Here is a 19,536-nt window from a genome sequence, read left to right on the forward strand (position 1 = left end):
ATATTCTTTTCAGGTATGGGTCGGGAAGTTGAAAATCTCATTCAGGAGAATTCACAACTACTTGAAACAAAGTAAGTGTGTAATGTTGTGTTATAACTGTGACACCATTCTTTAATTATTCTTTTCAGAACCTTTCCATAAATTCACAAAGTGTTCACCTAATTTACCGTATTTTCAAGACTATAAGTTACTTTTTATCCCCCAGGATGCAATATGGGGGATGTAACAGTCAGCATTCGGTACTTTAACGTTTCCCATGATGCCCCCGGCAGCCCCCTGCGTTTCACAGATTGCACTGCAGTGCCAGCAGAGTTCTGATGTCTCACAGCGCATGTAAACAATGGCTAACGAGGACATGGATGGCATTGATCTAGCGAATTCATGGACGATTATGATGATGACACGTTCTCCCAAGTTGAGAGGGTTATCTAGAGGAGGTGTAGCACCTGTGATGGACTTCTGCTGTGCCCTGATGTTGTCTTGTTACTTCATGATGTTTGTTTACATTGTGCTCTGAACCGGAACTCTGCTGAAACTGGTCTTTCGCGTGAGTCACGGACCACGAGACGGCGCGAGATTCACAACTACGAAACATCCAGTGTCTGTCTTTCTGTCTGTCTGTCCATTTTTGCTTGTTGCACGAAGTCACAAGAACCAGTTGACCAATTTCATTCATATTTAGCATAAGGGTGTACTTGGGTGGTCCCCTGATACCAGTTGATTACAGTGAGCTTGGGATCAGTTTCAAGGTCACAGCAATATATCGTCATTGCCACCCTTGTTAGCACCATATCTCAAGAACCAGTTGACCAATTCCATTCATATGTAGCATTAAGGTCTACTTGGATGATCCCGACACTTTGTATTACCAATTTGTAGGGACCAGGGGGATATGTCATCTTCTGATGACTCTTGTTTAACTATTTTTGGAGGTCCTTGTATTTCAAAGTGACATATGAAACTAGTGCATTGCCTGTGGGGATCCACGGGCTCTAGATTGGGTAGTGTTTATAAAATAGGTAGCTGAAATTTTTCAAGGGTGGTAATAAATTATGCAAAGTTTCTATAATGATTTTAATTCTAAGTGCAGGACATTAAAATGAGAAAGTTTGTTAATAACTGCATGTATTATTTGGCACATTTAGTTGATGTCCTTTTTTACAACTGACGAGGTTGAGATATTTCCTTTGTTCAAAGTTTGTGTGCTTACCAGGGACTGATTAATGGTGATATCAACATCAATTGTTCACTGTTGTTACCTAATATCCCTAATTTTTCCAAAAATATTAGTCCTGTCAACTTTCTGTTTTCGCAGCATTAATCCTTGACCCAAAATACATAAGCGTACCAAACAGCAAGTATCAGCTCTTCTCAGTTTCTCTGTGATCAAAGTTGCACACGTATGTACACAGAGGTCACCTGGCTTTTAATATAGAGAAAATCCTGCATGTTACATGTGGCCACAAGATGGCACCATCTGCACTCATGACATCTGCTCCTGTACACTGAATGAGGTACTGTGATTTACACTTTGGACAAATGCAATATTCTGTATTTGAGTAAATATGATCAACTTCACTCAATCAGAGATGAGCAACATATGAACCATGACGGTCCAACAGTGTGCTGGGTTTTATTCCTGCTAATCGACATAGCAGATGTTTTTAACAAGCATGATTGAACGCATCAGTGAACTCACCTGCTGAGGTGAGTATTTATACCAGAAAGTTGTCAAATACAACAATAAAGTGTTATTTTCTTCCTTCTTGTACAGGAACGCGCTGAATGTGGTGAATAAAGACTTGATTATGAAGGTGGATGAGTTGACTTGTGAGAAGGAAATGCTGCAGGGAGAGCTGGAAGCTGTGCTTCAAGCCAAGACTAAGCTGGAGGATAAAAACAGAGAGCTGGAGGAGGAACTCAAAAAGTAAGGAAGAAATCAGCAGGGAGTGCTGTTTTAGTAATTATCAATCTGTTAACTGCAGTCCACGCTACAGAGTGAATCAGCTGTTAGCGTGTGATCACATTCATCAATGGGTCGGTAGATAGCAAAGATTTATGCTTTTGAAGGACTGTGACAGAATTTGACATTGTTGAGATTAACGTGATTTTATGAAATACAAATCATGTTACATAACTTTTGGAAAATTTTAAAACATGTTTGTTGAAAATATCTCATGTTTTGTTGTAGAGTTCGAGTGGAGATGGAGGAGACAAAACAGAAAACTAAAGATGAAGAAGATGTAAGTTTTTGGCATTTTAATATGGAGCTACAATGGTGAATTGTTAATCTATAATTAAATTCCAAGTTCCAATAATTAATTATTTTAAATTATCTTTTAAAAATTTAACTTTTTGCTGATTTCTGCTTCTGAAATGTGAATATCTTCTGGTTTCTTTACTCCTGTTTGACAGTAAATGGAATATTTTTGGGTTGTGGTCAAAACAAGACATTTGAAGACATTAATTTGAGCTTTGGGAAACACTGATCAACCTTTTTTTGGCATTTTCTAACATTTATGGTCCAAACAACTAATCAGTTCATTGAGAAAATACTGATTAATCGATAATGAAAATAATTGTTCATTGCAACTGTATGTATAGTAATGCTGGCAGACAACTATTCATCCTGTGTGTGCATTTTCTCGCTATCGCAGAGCGATGTGCCGACAGCCCAGAGGAGGCGCTTCACCCGTGTGGAAATGGCCAGAGTCCTGATGGAGAGGAACCAGTACAAAGAGAGACTAATGGAGCTGCAAGAAGCAGTGCGGTGGACAGAGATGATCAGGTGAGGTGATGAGGAAATGCGCAGTCAGTCGTTGTAACGGTTCCACATAAAGCTAAAACAACAATAAAAAATATATTTTTCCAAGTTGTAGAACATCATATCATATGGGGAAACCAACACAAAGTCCTGTGCAATGTCTGATTTTACATCTAATCAGTAAGCAGGGCCCGGTTTCATGAAGCAGTCTAATCTTATTTAGTCAAACAAACTCAGTTATGTTATGTTATGTTTATGTCAGTTATGTTTTATGTTAGTTATTGCACAAAGCAATTAGTCAGCTAAAGTTTCACGTTACCCGACTCAAGTTTTTAGCCTGGTAGAGTGGAGGCTAATCTTGTACTTGACAAAACCTCAATGTCTTACCTCAAAAATGGCAGCAATCGTACCACCAACTGATGGAACTTTCAAGAGCCCCTTACATCGCTCATATTCCTACAAAAGGCGAGCTTCCTCTGCTTTTGGCCATGGTTGCACCAGATGACGACTGTCATGATGTGTTTGTGACAGTTCTCACATTAGTCACTGAGCATTGCTGTTACGCAGAGCAGTGTTGTGTGCACAAAAAGGCTTCACAGGAGAGGAGTGTAGAAGAAGAAACTGAAGAGTGAAACTGCTAGGTTAAGTGCTAAGCAGTTTGTATGGATCCGTAAATGTTGATGAAGCCAGTTAACGAAACAGGCTAGAGAGTTGATGACAACAACAACCCGGAAGTAAACATAATTGTTGCGTATTGGAGCCATCTCTTGGCAACGGCACGTGCAAGGCCGTTATGCTGGTGAAAACTGTCGACTCACATAAGACGGCCAGTCTACAAGTTTAGCCGTCCATGTGAAATGGTGATAAGCCGGATAATGTTGGACGACTAATCGTAGTCAACTAAGTAAGTTTAGTAGACTGAAACATTAGATTGCTTCATGAATAGGAATGTGTATCGAGAACCGGTTCTTTTCGAGTATCGTTAAGAAATATCAATAGCCTTTTTGCTTAACGATTCCCTTATTGGTCCTTATTGGTCCTTCAGAGCGGCCGTTGTTTTTGAGGGTGTTTGTCGGGAAAATGATCATTCCTCTCTGTTGATTACAGACTCTGCAGCAGCTCTGTAATCAATCGTTTCTGCAGCACGACACGACTTTGAAGCGTGAACCAGTGAAACAATGCTTCGATCCACTGGTTCTTTGATTCGCTGCTCTTCAGAAATGTCAAGTCCGCTTCTTAACCCCTCTCAAAGCCATTAAAATATCATGAGTCACTTTTGTGTGGATTAAAGTCACTAACTGGGACTCTTGTCTTGTTGCAGTCAAGAAACGAGAATCGTCCTCGTTTCTATCGTCTTCCGTTAGCACAACTCCAAACGCTGCGCAGCTCTCTGCTGAGACAGAGTCTGGTCAGAATTAATAACTTCAAAACGAATTGCCGCTTTAAATAAAATGACAGCTCTTACAAACCTTGTAATACAGACAAGAAACTACAATCGACTAAAATGTTTTTTTTCCTCCCAAAATGAGACGTGTTGCATTCTTTATAAATTACATCCTGACGTGAAGCACAGCCAGCTGTAAGAGCTCAGCTCAGATGTATGGAAAGACATTCATGCCAATAATGTCTGAAAGGAAATGCTTTTGACAAAAACTACAGATTTTGTTTATTTCTATTTATGTCCAGAGATCAAGGATCCACCATGTAGAGTTTATTATGTCCAGAGTTTAAGGATCCAGTGACCAATTTCATATTTATTTACTTTAAGACTCAATAAAATGTTCAATTTCAATTCAATTTTAATTTAATCGGCTTATAAAGCACCAAATCACAACAAAAGCCATCTCAAGGCACCTCACATAGAACAGTTCAACATAAAAAAAATTAAAATAAATGAATAGAAAAAATTCAAATACATAATTAAAAACAGAAGTAAAAGAATAAAACAGGTAAAAAAATAAAAACTATTAATAAGTAAGAGAATAAAAACAGGCTTTAAGTCAAGACTTAAAAATGTCCACGGACTCTGTCTGCCTCATGGTCGCAGGAAGACTGTTCCACAGAGCGGGTGCACGATAAGAAAAAGCTCTTTGACTCTTTGACATAGAAAACCTGTAAAGCCTACTTTTAGTACACAAAAAATTCACAAGAGGTACCGATAAGGGAATCGATAAGGAATCGGATCGATAAGCGGAATTGATATAGATAAAATCTTATCGATACCCATCCCTATTCATGAAACTGGGCCCAGGGCTGAGTTTCATGAAGCAATCTAATCTTGTTTACTCAAATTAACTCACTTAGTTCACTAATTTTTTTGACATTAGTCATTGCACAAAGCGCTTAGTTGGCCAAAGTTTCGCATAACCTGACTAAACTTTTTAGCCTGATACAGAGGAGGCTAATCTCATTTTAGTTGACAAAACTTCAATGTCTTACCTCAAAAATAGCAGCTATCATGTACCACCACTTGATGGAACACTCGAGAGCACCCCTACGTCACTCATAGTCCTCCAAAAGGAGAGCTTCCTCCACTTTTGGCCATGGTTACTTTTGGCTCACTGTTACACTGAGCAGTGTTGTGCGCACAAAAAGGCTTAACGGAAGTGTAGAAGAACTGCTAGGCTAAGAGCTAAGCCCATTGTTCTGCAGTTTGTATGTGTCCGCAAATGTTAATAAAGCCAGTTAATGAAACAAAGGCTGGATAGTTCATGACAATGACCAACCTGGACGTAAACAAAACTGTTGTGCATTGGAGGCGTTTCACAGCAACGGGGCTCGTGAAGCTGTTATGCCCTTGAAAATCGTCGACTAACATAAAACAGCTAATCTACAAGTTTAGCGGTCGATGTAAAATGGAGATTAGACAGATAATGTTGGGCGACTAGCTGTAGTTGACTAAGTAATTTAGTAGACTAAAACATTAGGCTGCTTTATGAAACCGGGCCCAGGTCACATAACAGAAGCTAAATTCTGTTTTAGAGTGACTTTAAAGCTTAAACCTGTTACTGTTTGCATGTTGGAAAATATCCCTGATCAAAAGGGTGAGAAAAATAATTGGCTTTAGTCATAATTTAGTCACCTGAATTGTTTTTGTTTTAGTGTAGTTGACTCAATATAAGATTTTACTGGAGTAAAATCTTATGATATTTAGTCAGCTAAAACCACATCAGTTCAGATGACCATATTATGACTAAAACTAAACCAAAATATGGTGTCAGAATTAATGCTGGTTCAGTACCACTTATGCTGTTTTATGTGTTTGAGCTCTTGTCATTGCTTTGGTACTCTGACTTGCTTTGTTTGCACAAGTGTAAGCTGCAGTAGGCCACTTGTTGGCCTTATCTGTCTCAAATTGTCTTAAGATGCAACATGTCATTTTGTCCTTCTCTTAGGGCCTCGAGGGAGAATCCCACTCTAACAGAAAAGAAGAAATCCAGCATTTGGCAGTTGTGAGTCCTCTAAAATCTACAAAACAAACAAATGAGTTTAGCAAATACGGTACAAACAAAAACTAAATGATTATTTTGTACCAAAGTTCTTAGCCTTGACCTTCTTTAGGTAATTTTTTTTTTTCTTTTTCTCGTATTTTCTGGGGTGTGCTGTTGATTCTGCAGCATTAGGTAAAGATAGTTTAAGAAACCTTCTCCCAGTCAAACCTTCCACTGATCCAGATGTGCTGCTTTATGACAAATGGATACAACCCAGATGTTTCTTTATCCATAAACTCGTTCATATGTGACTCTTTGTTCCTCAGGCTTTCATGTCTCTTGCCTGTTGTGTGTCTTCACATTTTCCTGCTCCATTTGCTCAAATAAACCAACATAAATAAAGTATCACCTAATATTAAACCCTCCTGTACCTAAAATACATATTCTCTTTTGGTTTAAGTCTGGTTAAACACCAGGATGAAATCTGTTTGGTCAATGTTATATTAATTCTCTGCATAAAGAAGACTGTAAGATGTTTATTTTTAAGTCTGTGATATTTTAAATTGATATTTTAATTTTTGTGAGCACACTGTTATGGATGATTACCTCCGACAACAAAGTTGGAGGAGGTTGTGTTTTGACCCCTGTTTGTTTGTTTCTTTGTCTGTTTGATTGTGAGCAGCCTGGAGCCCACACTTTTTCATTTATCATTATGAATTTTTTTTACTGAAGATTCATATCCTGATAGGCAAGAACTGATTAAATTTTCAAGGTCATAGGTCAAAGGTCAAAGTCAGGAAAAATCTTGGAAAAATCCCTTTGTTTAACATTGAACAAATTTTCAAAAATTCATAACTTTGTCAAAAAAAGATCAAGTTATTTTCATATTTGAGAGCATTATGTAGGATGGTATCTTTTATCAACTGACAAAGTTTGATCCAGATTTGATTCAGATTACAGATTTTGTGGACATTTAAATTTAACATTGAAACCCCTTTTAATGTGTATTTTCCATTATATCTTAATCAAATGTGCCCCAATCATTCTCATATTTAAAAGTGAGGTACAGACTGGCACTCACTGTCAGCTGACAAAGTTTGATCCAGATCAGATCCAGATTGTGGATTTTGTGGACATTTGAATTTAATGTCATGCCACAATATCATGATGTGCCACTGAATGGTAAGATGGATGACCCCTGTTCTTTCCCTTCACTCCCATTGGCTCCTCCCACCTCTGTGGCTTTCTGTCACTCCACTAACTACAGCTTCAGCCGACTCTTTAGCTCCTCCTCCAGCGCCCCAGCGATAAAGAAGGTGGAGTCTCAATCCAACGTAAGGTACAACTCCCCGGGCAGCCTGGTAAAGAGGAGCAGCACCTTCTCCCAGTTCCCCACAGAAAAGTCCAAGACCTTCGACTTTCTCAATGAAGAGTGAGGCCCATTTATTTAAAATATAAATGCTGTTTTTTTTATGTTGGTGTGTTAACCTTTGATGTTTGATGTCTGCTGGAGTTCTTACACTGGGATGTTAATGTTCACGTTACTTAATGTTCTTTATGTTATCTGATCACATTTTTCTATTTTTTTCTTCTTTTGGTAGAAAGGACCAGTGCAGTTCACCATCACGTAAAGAGCAAAAGAGAGCCCAGTACAGACAGGTCAAGGCACACATGCAGAAAGAGGATGGTCGCGTTACTGCACATGGCTGGAGCCTGCCCGGCAAATACAAGGTGGGAAACAAAGTACCGTATTTTCCGGACTATAAGTCGCACTTTTTTACATATTTTGGCCGGGGGTGCGACCTATACTCCGGTGCGACTTATAAATGAAAAATATACCGGTAGGATCTCAATTAATTTACTGTAACAAAACAATTTTACGTGACAGAGTCGATCTATGTTTTAAAATGGCCACCAGAAAAGGAAATGCAATGCATCATGGACACTGTAGTATGGCGGCCGTCCTATAAGTCACGCTGGTCGCGATAACCAATCAGAGAACAGAACGTTGGACGCGTATTCCTCACCTCACCCACAGCGTGTGAAGCTGACGAATACGGTGCTTGCTGTTATTCCGGCATGGCGAACAAAACAGCTTCAACCCTTGGATATCAGTGTGAGCAGAGTGTTTAAGTTGACGCTGAGAGCTGCGTGGGAGCACCGGGTGAGCGACGGCGGAGGACTAGTGTGTGCACTTGGAAGGAGCTGGCGTCGAAGATTGTGAATAGCGTTTGAAGCAGACGAACATGGTGTTTATTCCGGGACGGCTAACAAAACAGCTTCAACCCTTGGATATCAGTGTGAGCAGAGTGTTTAAGTTGACGCTGAGAGCTGCGTGGGAGCACCGGGTGAGCGACGGCGGAGGATTAGTGTGTGCACTTGGAAGGAGCTGGCGTCAAAGATTGTGAATAGCGTTTGAAGCAGACGAACATGGTGTTTATTCCGGGACGGCTAACAAAACAGCTTCAACCCTTGGATATCAGTGTGAGCAGAGTTGACACTGAGAGCTGCATGGGAACACTGAGCGACAGCGGAGGATTAGCGTCTGCACTTGGAAGGAGCTGGATCGACAACGCTGGGTGGTCATGAGCTGCGCAGGTAGGTGCTGCATGGTTTGGCTCGCAATGTGGTCCGCAAAATACAAACATCTGTAGGTAAATGCAGCTCACGAGAGGGCACTCAAGGCTTGTGTGACTGTTCCTGCGACTTCTGACTACCATAGAAAAATAAAAATTTCAACGTTACTGATAACTTAACAAGACAACGGAGAAGGCCCGAAAAAATGCCACCAAAAAGAAAATCACACTCTGCAGATTGTAAGTTACGACTAGTGAAATATGCATCTGAAAACGGTAGCCGTCACAATATTATCATCTGAACTTTTCATGTTAAGTTAACATACCTGTATGTCCATGGGACTTATAGTCCAGTGCAACTTATTTATGGTTTATTTTTCTTTATAATGATAAAGTGGCTGGTGCGACTTATACTCCGGTGCGACTTATTTATGGTTTATTTTTCTTTATAATGGATAAACTGGCTGGTGCGACTTATACTCCGGTGCGACTTATAGTCCGGAAAATACGGTAAATAGGAAACAAGTGGAACAGAGTGTCTATAAACAAGAAATTAGCATTTACATTCACACAGTTCAAAGTTAGTGAGGAGTGCGTTTGACTTGATTTTGGCTTATATAACAATGTCCATGCCTTTTGCAGATAGTTTTTATTTTTAACCCTCCATAGATATATGAATTCTGCATTGGCATGAAACTGGTGTCCTGTCGCAATTATGTCGATTAATATGAGGGACTTTTGCAGCATTTTCCGGTGCTGGATAGCATAAATGTAATTCGTCTACTATAACGTCATCTCCAATGGCTACATTTAGATGCCAGTGTGGTAGACAACTGTCTGAAATTTAAATACAAGCTATGGTCAGCTTTGGGAGCATGCACTGGTGCCACGTGATCACAGCATCCATCACACTATGTAACCTCTTTGATACTGACTGAGAAATACTCAGACAGACAACCGGCCCATCCCCACATCTTTAAAGTAGCCATATTTCTCCTGCAGCCAGGTGAAATGTGGGCATCACCTTGGCCTTTTCCAGTTGCAACGGTCCTCAGCAATGAGGCACGTGCATGCACAGAAAAACACATCACATGCAGTGGGGGAAATAAGTATTTGATCCACTGTCAATTTTGCAGGTTTTCCCACCTACAAAGAATGTTGAGGTCTGTAATTTTTTATTGTAGGTACACTTCAACTGTGAGAGACAGAATCTAAAAAAAATCTAGAAAATCACATAGTATGATTTTTAAATAATTAATTTACATTTTATTGCATGAAATAAGTATTTGATCCACTAGAAAAACAGACCTTAGCATTTTGTACAGAAACATTTGTTTGCCATTACAGAGGTCAGACGTTTCCTGTAGTTCTTGACCAAGATTTCACACACTGCAGCAGGGATTTTGGTCCACTTCTCCATACAGAGCTTCTCCAAATCTTTCAGGTTTGGAGTTTCAGCTCCCTCCAAAGATTTTCTATTGAGTTCAAGTCTGGAGACTGGCCAGGCCACTCCAGGACCTTGAGATGCTTCTTACGGAGCCCCTCCTTAGTTGCTCTGGCTGTGTGTTTGGGGTCATTGTCATGCTGGAAGCCAGCCACGACCCATCTTCAGTGTTTTTACTGGGGAAAGGAGGTTGTTTGCCAGAATCTCGTGATACAAGACCCCATCCATCCTCCCTTAAATACGGTGCAGTCGTCCTGTCCCCTTTGCAGAAAAGCACCCGCAAAAATGATGTTTCCACCTCCATGCTTCACAGTTGGGATGGTTTTCTTGGGGTTGTTCTCATCCTCTAAACATGGTAAGTGGAGTTGATTCCAAAAAGCTCTATTTTGGTCTCAACTGACCACATGACCTTCTCCCATGCCTCCTCTGGATCATCTAGATGGTCACGGGTGAACTTCAGACAGGCCTGGACATACGCTGGCTTGAGCAGGGGGACCTTGCTGCTCTGCAGGATTTTAAACAATGATGGCATCGTGTGTTACTAATGTAATCTTTGTGACTGTGATCCCAGCTCTCTTCAGGTCATTGACCAGGTCCTCCCGTGTAGTTCTGGACTTTCTCAGCATCATTCTTACCCCACGAAGTGAGATCTTGCATGGAATCCCAGACTGAGGAAGACTATCATCTTGTGTTTCTTCCATTTTCTAATAATTACACCAACAGTTGTTGTCTTCTACCAAGCTGTTTGCCTGTTGTCCTGTAGTCCATCCCAGCCTTGTGCAGGTCTACAGTTTTGTCCCTGGTGTCCTTAGACAGCTCTTTGGTCTTGGCCATAGTGGATAGTGTGATTAATTGAGTGTGTGGACAGGTGTCTTTTTTACAGGTAAGGAGTTAAAACAGGTGCAGTTAATACAGGTAACGAGTACAGAATAGGAAGGCTTCATAAAGAAGAAATAACAGGTCTGTGAGAGCCAGAATTATTGCTCGTTGGCAGGTGATCAAATACTTATTTCATGCAATAAAATGCAAATTAATTATTTAAAAATCATACAATGTGATTTCCTGGATTTTTTTTAGATTCTGTCTCTCACAGTTAAGTCAGCCTACGATAAAAGTGACAGACCTCAACATTCTTTGTAGGTGGGAAAACCTGCAAAATTGACAGTGGATCAAATACTTATTTCCCCCACTGTAGTCATATGTGGTAGCTCTGTCGTCCCTCACCATGCAAGTAATACTAATTTGAGTCTCCAAAAGTAACTATTCATTTGACACAATGTTCTTTTGGCGGTACCCAAGGATCCTCTGAAGACACCTGGTGCCATAGTCATCCAGTCGTTAGCTGAGGTCACTGATTAGTATTCAAATCTTATATCATACGGTAAGACTTTATTCTCCTGCAAAAATATCGATAAATACTTCTATCCAGCATCCTCACGACTCCATAAGCTCTTCTCAGGCATTTTTCAACCTCAAAGACTGAGGACCCAGAAACACACACAAAAAAAAAACACTGCCCAGGTGTTTCTTTACAGCATAGCAACGTGCTGCATGGGTCCCTGTATCAATCGCTGTATATATGCCAGGACACATGTTTCCTGTGAACTTGGATATCCACAAATCCCCAATGAATTCTTATGCCTGTGTCCACCGGATGGCACCAAAACTCACTAAGAATAGCATATATCTTCATTTTGCTTGGAACATGTGAAATGTTAACTAGTAATGACTTCATGACTTTCTTTGCTAACAAAATTTTGACTATTAGAGAAAAAATTACTCATAACCATCCCAAAGATGTATCGTTATCTTTGGCTGCTTTCAGTGATGCCGGTATTTGGTTAGACTCTTTCTCTCCGATTGTTCTGTCTGAGTTATTTTCATTAGTTACTTCATCCAAACCATCAACATGCTTATTAGACCCCATTCCTGCCAGGCTGCTCAAGGAAGTCCTACCATTATTTAATGCTTCAATCTTAAATATGATCAATCTATCTTTGTTAGTTGGTTATGTACCACAGGCCTTTAAGGTGGCAGTAATTAAACCATTACTTAAAAAGCCATCACTTGACCCAGCTATCTTAGCTAATTATAGGCCAATCTCCAACCTTCCTTTTCTCTCAAAGATTCTTGAGAGGGTAGTTGTAAAACAGCTAACTGATCACCTGCAGAGGAATGATCTATTTGAAGAGTTTCAGTCAGGTTTTAGAATTCATCATAGTACAGAAACAGCATTAGTGAAGGTTACAAATGATCTTCTTATGGCTTCGGACAGTGGACTTATCTCTGTGCTTGTTCTGTTGGACCTCAGTGCTGCTTTTGATACTGTTGACCATAAAATTTTATTACAGAGATTAGAGCATGTCATAGGTATTAAAGGCATTGCGCTGCGGTGGTTTGAATCATATTTGTCTAATAGATTACAGTTTGTTCATGTAAATGGGGAATCTTCTTCACAGACTAAAGTTAATTATGGAGTTCCACAAGGTTCTGTGCTAGGACCAATTTTATTCACTTTATACATGCTTCCCTTGGGCAGTATTATTAGACGGTATTGCTTAAATTTTCATTGTTACGCAGATGATACCCAGCTTTATCTATCCATGAAGCCAGAGGATACGCACCAATTAGCTAAACTGCAGGATTGTCTTACAGACATAAAGACATGGATGACCTCTAATTTCCTGCTTTTAAACTCAGATAAAACTGAAGTTATTGTACTTGGCCCCACAAATCTTAGAAGCATGGTGTCTAACCAGATCGTTACTCTGGATGGCATTTCCCTGATCTCTAGTAATACTGTGAGAAATCTTGGAGTTATTTTTGATCAGGATATGTCATTCAAAGCGCATATTAAACAAATATGTAGGACTGCCTTTTTTGCATTTACGCAATATCTCTAAAATCAGAAAGGTCTTGTCTCAGAGTGATGCTGAAAAACTAATTCATGCATTTGTTTCCTCTAGGCTGGACTATTGTAATTCATTATTATCAGGTTGTCCTAAAAGTTCCCTAAAAAGCCTTCAGTTGGTTCAGAATGCTGCAGCTAGAGTACTGACGGGGACTAGCAGGAGAGAGCATATCTCACCCGTGTTGGCCTCCCTTCATTGGCTTCCTGTTAATGCTAGAATAGAATTTAAAATTCTTCTTCTTACTTATAAGGTTTTGAATAATCAGGTCCCATCTTATCTTAGGGACCTCATAGTACCATATTACCCCATTAGAGCGCTTCGCTCTCAGACTGCGGGCTTACTTGTAGTTCCTAGGGTTTGTAAGAGTAGAATGGGAGGCAGAGCCTTCAGCTTTCAGGCTCCTCTCCTGTGGAACCAGCTCCCAATTCAGATCAGGGAGACAGATACCCTCTCTACTTTTAAGATTAGGCTTAAAACTTTCCTTTTCGCTAAGGCTTATAGTTAGGGCTGGATCGGGTGACCCTGGACCATCCCTTGGTTATGTTGCTTTAGACGTAGACTGTGTTTCATAATTATTGTATGGCCTTGCCTTGCAATGTGGAGCGCCTTGGGGCAACTGTTTGTTGTGATTTGGCGCTATACAAGAAAAAAGTTGAAAGTTGATTGAAATGTCTGGGATCCCACATTCTAGAGTCAACTATAAAACAGAATATTGTTTGAGCCCCAAGAACATTTCATAATCTTTTATGTGCTATAACAAAGTGCCTAAACTAGCATGGTTTGAAACAAACTGAAAGTAAATCTAACCACGCTACAATTTCCAAGATTTACAGTGGCTTCTTCAAATTTGTATAAATCTTTCAGAGATGTCTTTTAAATCTCCAAAATATTTTCTGTAGACGTTTCACACGTTTCTAGCTATACATTTTACTGTTGCCTTTTTGTTTGACTGTAATGGCTAATTAAACAAATACAGGTCAGTGTTCTTATTAGATGTAGCATAATTGTAATACTAATTGTAATTAATTAAGTAATTGTAATATGGATGTTGACTCTACCGTTTGCATGGTAGAGCAGACTTCATCATCATCAGTCTGCAGTAGTATGAAAAACATAGAGCAGTGCTCGGTACTTATACACTCGCCCCCAGCCTGTGAGACTTCCACCAGGAGGAGGAGGAGGAGCAAATTTCACTGCCTGTCCTGAATCTGTTCCACTCCTTTTTATATGGACATTTAGAACAAACCAGTCAAAAGAGGTAGCTTAGTAAGATTTAAAATTGCAGACAGAGTAAGTGAAAGACAGAGAACAGTTGTGTTAAACAAGCAGCGAATCAGAGAAGTGAAACATTATTTTGTAATTATTTCACAACTGTTACGATTTGATGACTATATGAACACAGTTACACCACACTGTTATCCTGTGGCAAGAATCTGGGTGCAGCACAAGCTTCTCCTGTCTTTCTTTGGCCAGCCGTGTGTGTGTGTGTGTGTGTGGGGGGGGGGGGGGCTTAATTCCTGTTACAGTGTGACTGAAGAGCAGTTATTTATGGTATAACTTTAAATTATGTTTACATTTTGTGTATAGGTTGGGTTTATATTTGGTAAAAAAGGTTTTGTAGTTGTCTACTGCAGTTGTACCAATTTTTTTTCCATTATTGCAGTTTAGCACAATAAGTAAAATAAAATTCTAAAATACCTCTGAATTATATGAAAAATGTCAGTGATACAGTTAAGAGTGTGATTATAGCTGCCATGCAGTTCCATACCAGTATTTTACTAAGCATTTATATAAAAAAATTTAAGAAACACAAATACACTGCGATAAATGCTGTTATCATCTATACTTCAAAATTATGCCATGATTTAAATTTTAGGCCATACCACCCAGCCATAGTGGTAGGGCCTTATGTTATACTGTGGTCCACGTGGAACGATGCTTCATCCTGTGTTCCACGCACACTTTGGAATAATAATAATACAGCTAACCTACTGACTTGTAGCTAATAATGTGAGGTAACTTCCCTTTAATTTTGGTAAAAGCAAGGATTCTCTGTTGGCAGGTGGCAAATGGTGGACAGATGGAGAACAAAATTAATTTACCAGTACCTGTATACCTGAGACCTCTGGACCAGAAAGATGCTTCTATGAAGGTACACAAGTAAACAACTCCACAAAGTGGACACATGGTACATTTTAGTTGCACTTATTTTCAACATTCCTGTCAGTTATCAGTAAAATTAGGTATTTATTCGCTACAATATTCACATTCAGTATTAATAAATAATGCTGATTGTGAATTTTATGACATCAATTTAGTGAGTAATCCATCATCACGAAATCTGTTTTCTCTACATTGTCCAGTTGTGGTGTGCTGCGGGCATCAACCTGTCTGGGGGAAGGACGCTGTCCAAACAGAAAAAAGGCTCTCAGAGTAGTCTGGACCAGCTGGAAACAGAGAGTAAGGTAAGAAGGGTGTCAGGCGTACTGGTACAGCGTGGCTGGACACAAATGCAGGATTCAGATGACGATAAAACAGGGTTTAATAAATTTTCAGGCAGGGTTCAATATACAGGTAGGCAGGCTGAGATTAACAACAGGATCCAAAATATGAGCCACAGACAAGGTCAAAGACATGGGTAGGCTCAATAAGGAAAAAAGGCTCAAAAGTGGCTCAAGAAGTGAAACGTGTGACTTAATAGAGAGAGTGATTAGAAGGAAATGCAAGACAGGTGTGTGTGGAAGGATCTGGAAAGGGGCGTGGTAAGCTGAGAGGGGACCGGAAGGGAACGTCCATCACCAAGCATTAGACAGCAGAAAAGAAAGGTCCCACCACCAAAACCCCAAGCAAACATACCAGTGACAGAAAACCAGCAGAGACTAAATAAAGGAAAAAACACACTCCCCACAGACCCCAGTCATGACAAAGAAAAGAGCTGAAAAGGATAAAGAGCAAGCAAAGTGGAGTTCATGGGCTCAAATTTGCCACTCAGAATATTTAAGGTGGTTGGACAAGTTGTAATAGTGAGACAATTAACTTTTGGAGTGGATCCATTTATGGGGTGGATTCATGATTTTTTTCCACCACCTTCGTTAATTTAATGTTTTCTTCCTTGGCCCATACCCCTCATTTCCACCAGCTGTCAAGAAAATCTGTGAAGTATTGTTTGTGTAATCCTGCTAGCAAATACTCAGTCCTCCCAGCTGCCAAAATGGGTACTGACCATGACTGGGGACGCATGTGCTAGATGGAAGAGCGCTATAGAAATGTAGTTCTTCTTAACAAACCAACCAACCAGCAGACAAATAAACACATGGGCAGTGGTGGGCACAGTACCGCTAATCCGTGTGAATAGCGCCCGCCCAAATATCATACGGTCATTGAGCTGAATCACGCTTAAACAGAATTTTCAGTTTTGCAAAGCCTTTTTTTTTACAAATAAAAAAATTACATATTTTACAAATACACATTAATAAATCAACCCAAAATAAATAATATAATGAGCAGAGGGTCATTTTCCCGTAATGCCTTTTGGAATCTGTGTGTGTTAATGTTCAAATCTTCAGAATTAGCGCATTATTTTAAAATTAAAGAATATGTGTTATATTTTCACTTTGTAAAAATGACAGAGTTGACATTAATGCAGATAAACCATGTGGATTAATTTGGTTTATAAATCAAAACCATAAGTCAAACCTGCCTCACGTCTGGATCGCTGCATGCTGTGAATGTAAATGATTCTTCCTCACAGCAGTCGGCAGGGCGCACAAAGATAGAAGCACTGACTCGTTGGTTGTGTTGGGTTTGTGATAGTGTTTGATTCTAATCAAAAGCGTTGGCAGTGCTTAAACTCAAAACCAGCTTGTCATTAGCTGAGAGTGTACCAGAGACAATACCGAAAGTTAGCGGTTTTTTAGTTTTTACATTTTTTAGTGGTTTATCCATTTAGCGTTATAAAAGTTAACTTTTCAGTTCGCGGATTAGTGGTTATCGAAACTAACTTTTTGGTTAGCTGTGCCCACGACTACATGGGTGAAAATAAAACTGGTGCAGACTTTGTGTCAAATTTTGTGTGAAAATAATACAATGGTAAAAGTGAAGTACTTTTCTTTTGTTGTTTTTGCAGAATTGGTCAAAACAATGCAAAATTTATGCATACAACTTTTTTCTTTTACCAGTTTCAGGTCATTTTAACTAATATTATAGCTAATATGATTTAATGATATAAAGTGCAAGATAAAGGCTGTTTGTGTATTTTCAAGCACTTCATGAAATATGGGAAGTAAAGAGACTGATATTACTGTATTGTCTAGAGTATGTTGTGATTTATTTGCTACTTTGGGAGGTCCTGCGATTTATACTCGCACTATTAAAATCACACATTCGTTACTAATATTAGTAATTGTAATGACTATTTTATAACACTTTAGCTGGAATCAAAGCACTAAACAAAATAAACTCTAATGATGAAAGAATTCTTCAACAATGCACAAAACTCCCTAATTAACCCCAGTGCAACTTATATATTGGTTTTTCCCTGTTCAAGACATATATTTTTTTACAGGTGCAACTTATATGTGACCACATTGTGAAGTGAGATCTAATATTTTCAAAACCATATCGTGATTTTGAAAGTATTACTATTTTAGGCTGATCCCTAATCTGCTAGCCACACAACGTCATGCTTTATTTTTCATGACTCTGATGATGACTGATTATTTCTTGTCCATAAGGATCAGGAGAAAGGGGAGCAGGAGAAGGACAGGGAGATGACCCTACATGATGAGATGTCTAGTCGATTGTGGGTGTGCACCAGCACGCAGTCATCCACCAAAGTGATGGTTCTGGATGCCACTCATCCATCTGACCTTCTTGACAGCTTTTACGCCTGCAACACCCATGTCCTTTGCATTGCCAGTGTCCCAGGTATGATTCGGGACTTCTGTTTTTTGTGCTTGGTCGGTTCATTTGTATTCATCCATCACTGCATATAAAAACCCATCATCACTGAATTTTAGTTGAGTTTTGTTTTGTTTTTTTGTGACATTCTTTCAGGTGTATTGGAGACAGATTATCCAGCAGGTGAGGAGGTTCCTCAAGACCTGGAGGCTAGTCAGGGTGATGGGGTGTCCCTGGCTGGCAGTGTGGCCAGTGTGGGCTCAACAGGCAGCGACGGTACCATGGCAGCAGAGGGAACCACAGCTGTCCCACAGACAGTCAGCTCGGGGGCCGCTGACCAGCCGGCTGAGCACAGTGCTGTCACCGGTTCAGGTAGTTTCATGTTGGAAAACTGCAGTGCAGCAGTTTAATATTTCATTTAATTAATAGCCAAATCTGTGATTTTTCAGGGCTGGAAATTAAATAATTTTTGTTAAGCCATACTTTTGACATGGTAAATGTTAGATCACACTGAACAAATATACCCAGTTGTGAGGCGTGTTACGCTAACCCTGCCTGTACATCAGACAGGGTTTTGTCCAGTGGAACGTTACCTGTTGAGGACAGTCAGAGTGGAGTTATTCTTGAATTGCCTGGTCGTCTGGTTAAAGTCCTCATCTAAAGAAAAGTGGCACAGCTAAACAGCAACTATACAGTACATCCACATTCTTATCCTCTGTGTCTCCACTTTTGACACACAGCATCCTTCCAATGTTACTCTCAACATTTCCCAACTTTACTGTCATTCTTTTCTCACCTCATCAAATGCCCAAAAGTTGAGCTGTCCAGAGAGACAAGCGCAGCAGAAGACGGAGTTCCCACTGCAGAAGAGGCAACAGAAGCCACAGAGGCTAATCCTGGGATGGACGAAGGAGAAGAAGGACAAAGTGCAGATAACAATCAGCCGGGAATCTACACAGAGCACGTGTTCACCGACCCACTGGGGGTGGGACCCACTGACTCCTCTACTGCTGACACACAGAGGTGACAGGTCATGACACACACTATAATTTCTAAAACTGTTGAATCTCTGTAAAGCAAGATATATAGACCTAACAGTGTATATTCATTTTGAAAAGGTACATGTTAGGTACAGGTAGGTCTGGTTAAACATCAGGAACAGACATTAAGGAGGTGATTGTGAGGTTATAGGCCCTGTGGCATTGACACCCGGGCTAACTCAGAGGTGTGTCTGCATTCTCAAATATTAGAGTTTGTTTGGGTTTCTGTTGGAGTTTGTTGGATCTTCTGTTTTGTGTGTTCCAGAGCCTCTGAGCAGGATGGCGTTACGCCTTTACCCGAGGACTTGGATCCGAGCGAGGGGGAGGTACTTAGAATGAGCAGCGCCCGCCCCACCATGTGGCTAGGGGCACAGAATGGATGGTGAGGAGGGCAACAGCCACTAGAGGATGCTATCACTGCATCACCATATGGGTTGCAGTCAAACTTTAAACAGTTTATTAAAAAAAGT

General features: G+C 40.0%; 1 protein-coding gene and 1 long non-coding RNA gene across 13 annotated transcripts in view; one reads left to right on the forward strand and one right to left on the reverse strand.

Annotated features, from left to right (window-relative positions):
• Positions 1-19,536, reverse strand: part of LOC117528339 — a 639,388-nt gene that overhangs the window by 382,631 nt on the left and 237,221 nt on the right. The gene's annotated exons all lie outside the window — the stretch shown is intronic.
• Positions 1-19,536, forward strand: part of spag9a (sperm associated antigen 9a) — a 70,885-nt gene that overhangs the window by 40,448 nt on the left and 10,901 nt on the right. For all 12 annotated transcript variants that reach the window (XM_034190941.1, XM_034190942.1, XM_034190945.1 and 9 more), the window contains 13 exons: positions 14-71; positions 1,775-1,927; positions 2,192-2,243; positions 2,658-2,788; positions 6,160-6,216; positions 7,463-7,627; positions 7,797-7,926; positions 15,190-15,279; positions 15,491-15,592; positions 17,861-18,053; positions 18,183-18,398; positions 18,842-19,049; positions 19,332-19,448. In XM_034190941.1, the coding sequence (XP_034046832.1) occupies positions 14-71; positions 1,775-1,927; positions 2,192-2,243; positions 2,658-2,788; positions 6,160-6,216; positions 7,463-7,627; positions 7,797-7,926; positions 15,190-15,279; positions 15,491-15,592; positions 17,861-18,053; positions 18,183-18,398; positions 18,842-19,049; positions 19,332-19,448 (1,672 nt within the window). The remainder of the gene's footprint in view (positions 1-13; positions 72-1,774; positions 1,928-2,191; positions 2,244-2,657; positions 2,789-6,159; positions 6,217-7,462; positions 7,628-7,796; positions 7,927-15,189; positions 15,280-15,490; positions 15,593-17,860; positions 18,054-18,182; positions 18,399-18,841; positions 19,050-19,331; positions 19,449-19,536) is intronic.

This window comes from Thalassophryne amazonica, chromosome 16, assembly GCF_902500255.1.
Source record: "Thalassophryne amazonica chromosome 16, fThaAma1.1, whole genome shotgun sequence".
NCBI classification, from domain to species: domain Eukaryota; kingdom Metazoa; phylum Chordata; class Actinopteri; order Batrachoidiformes; family Batrachoididae; genus Thalassophryne; species Thalassophryne amazonica.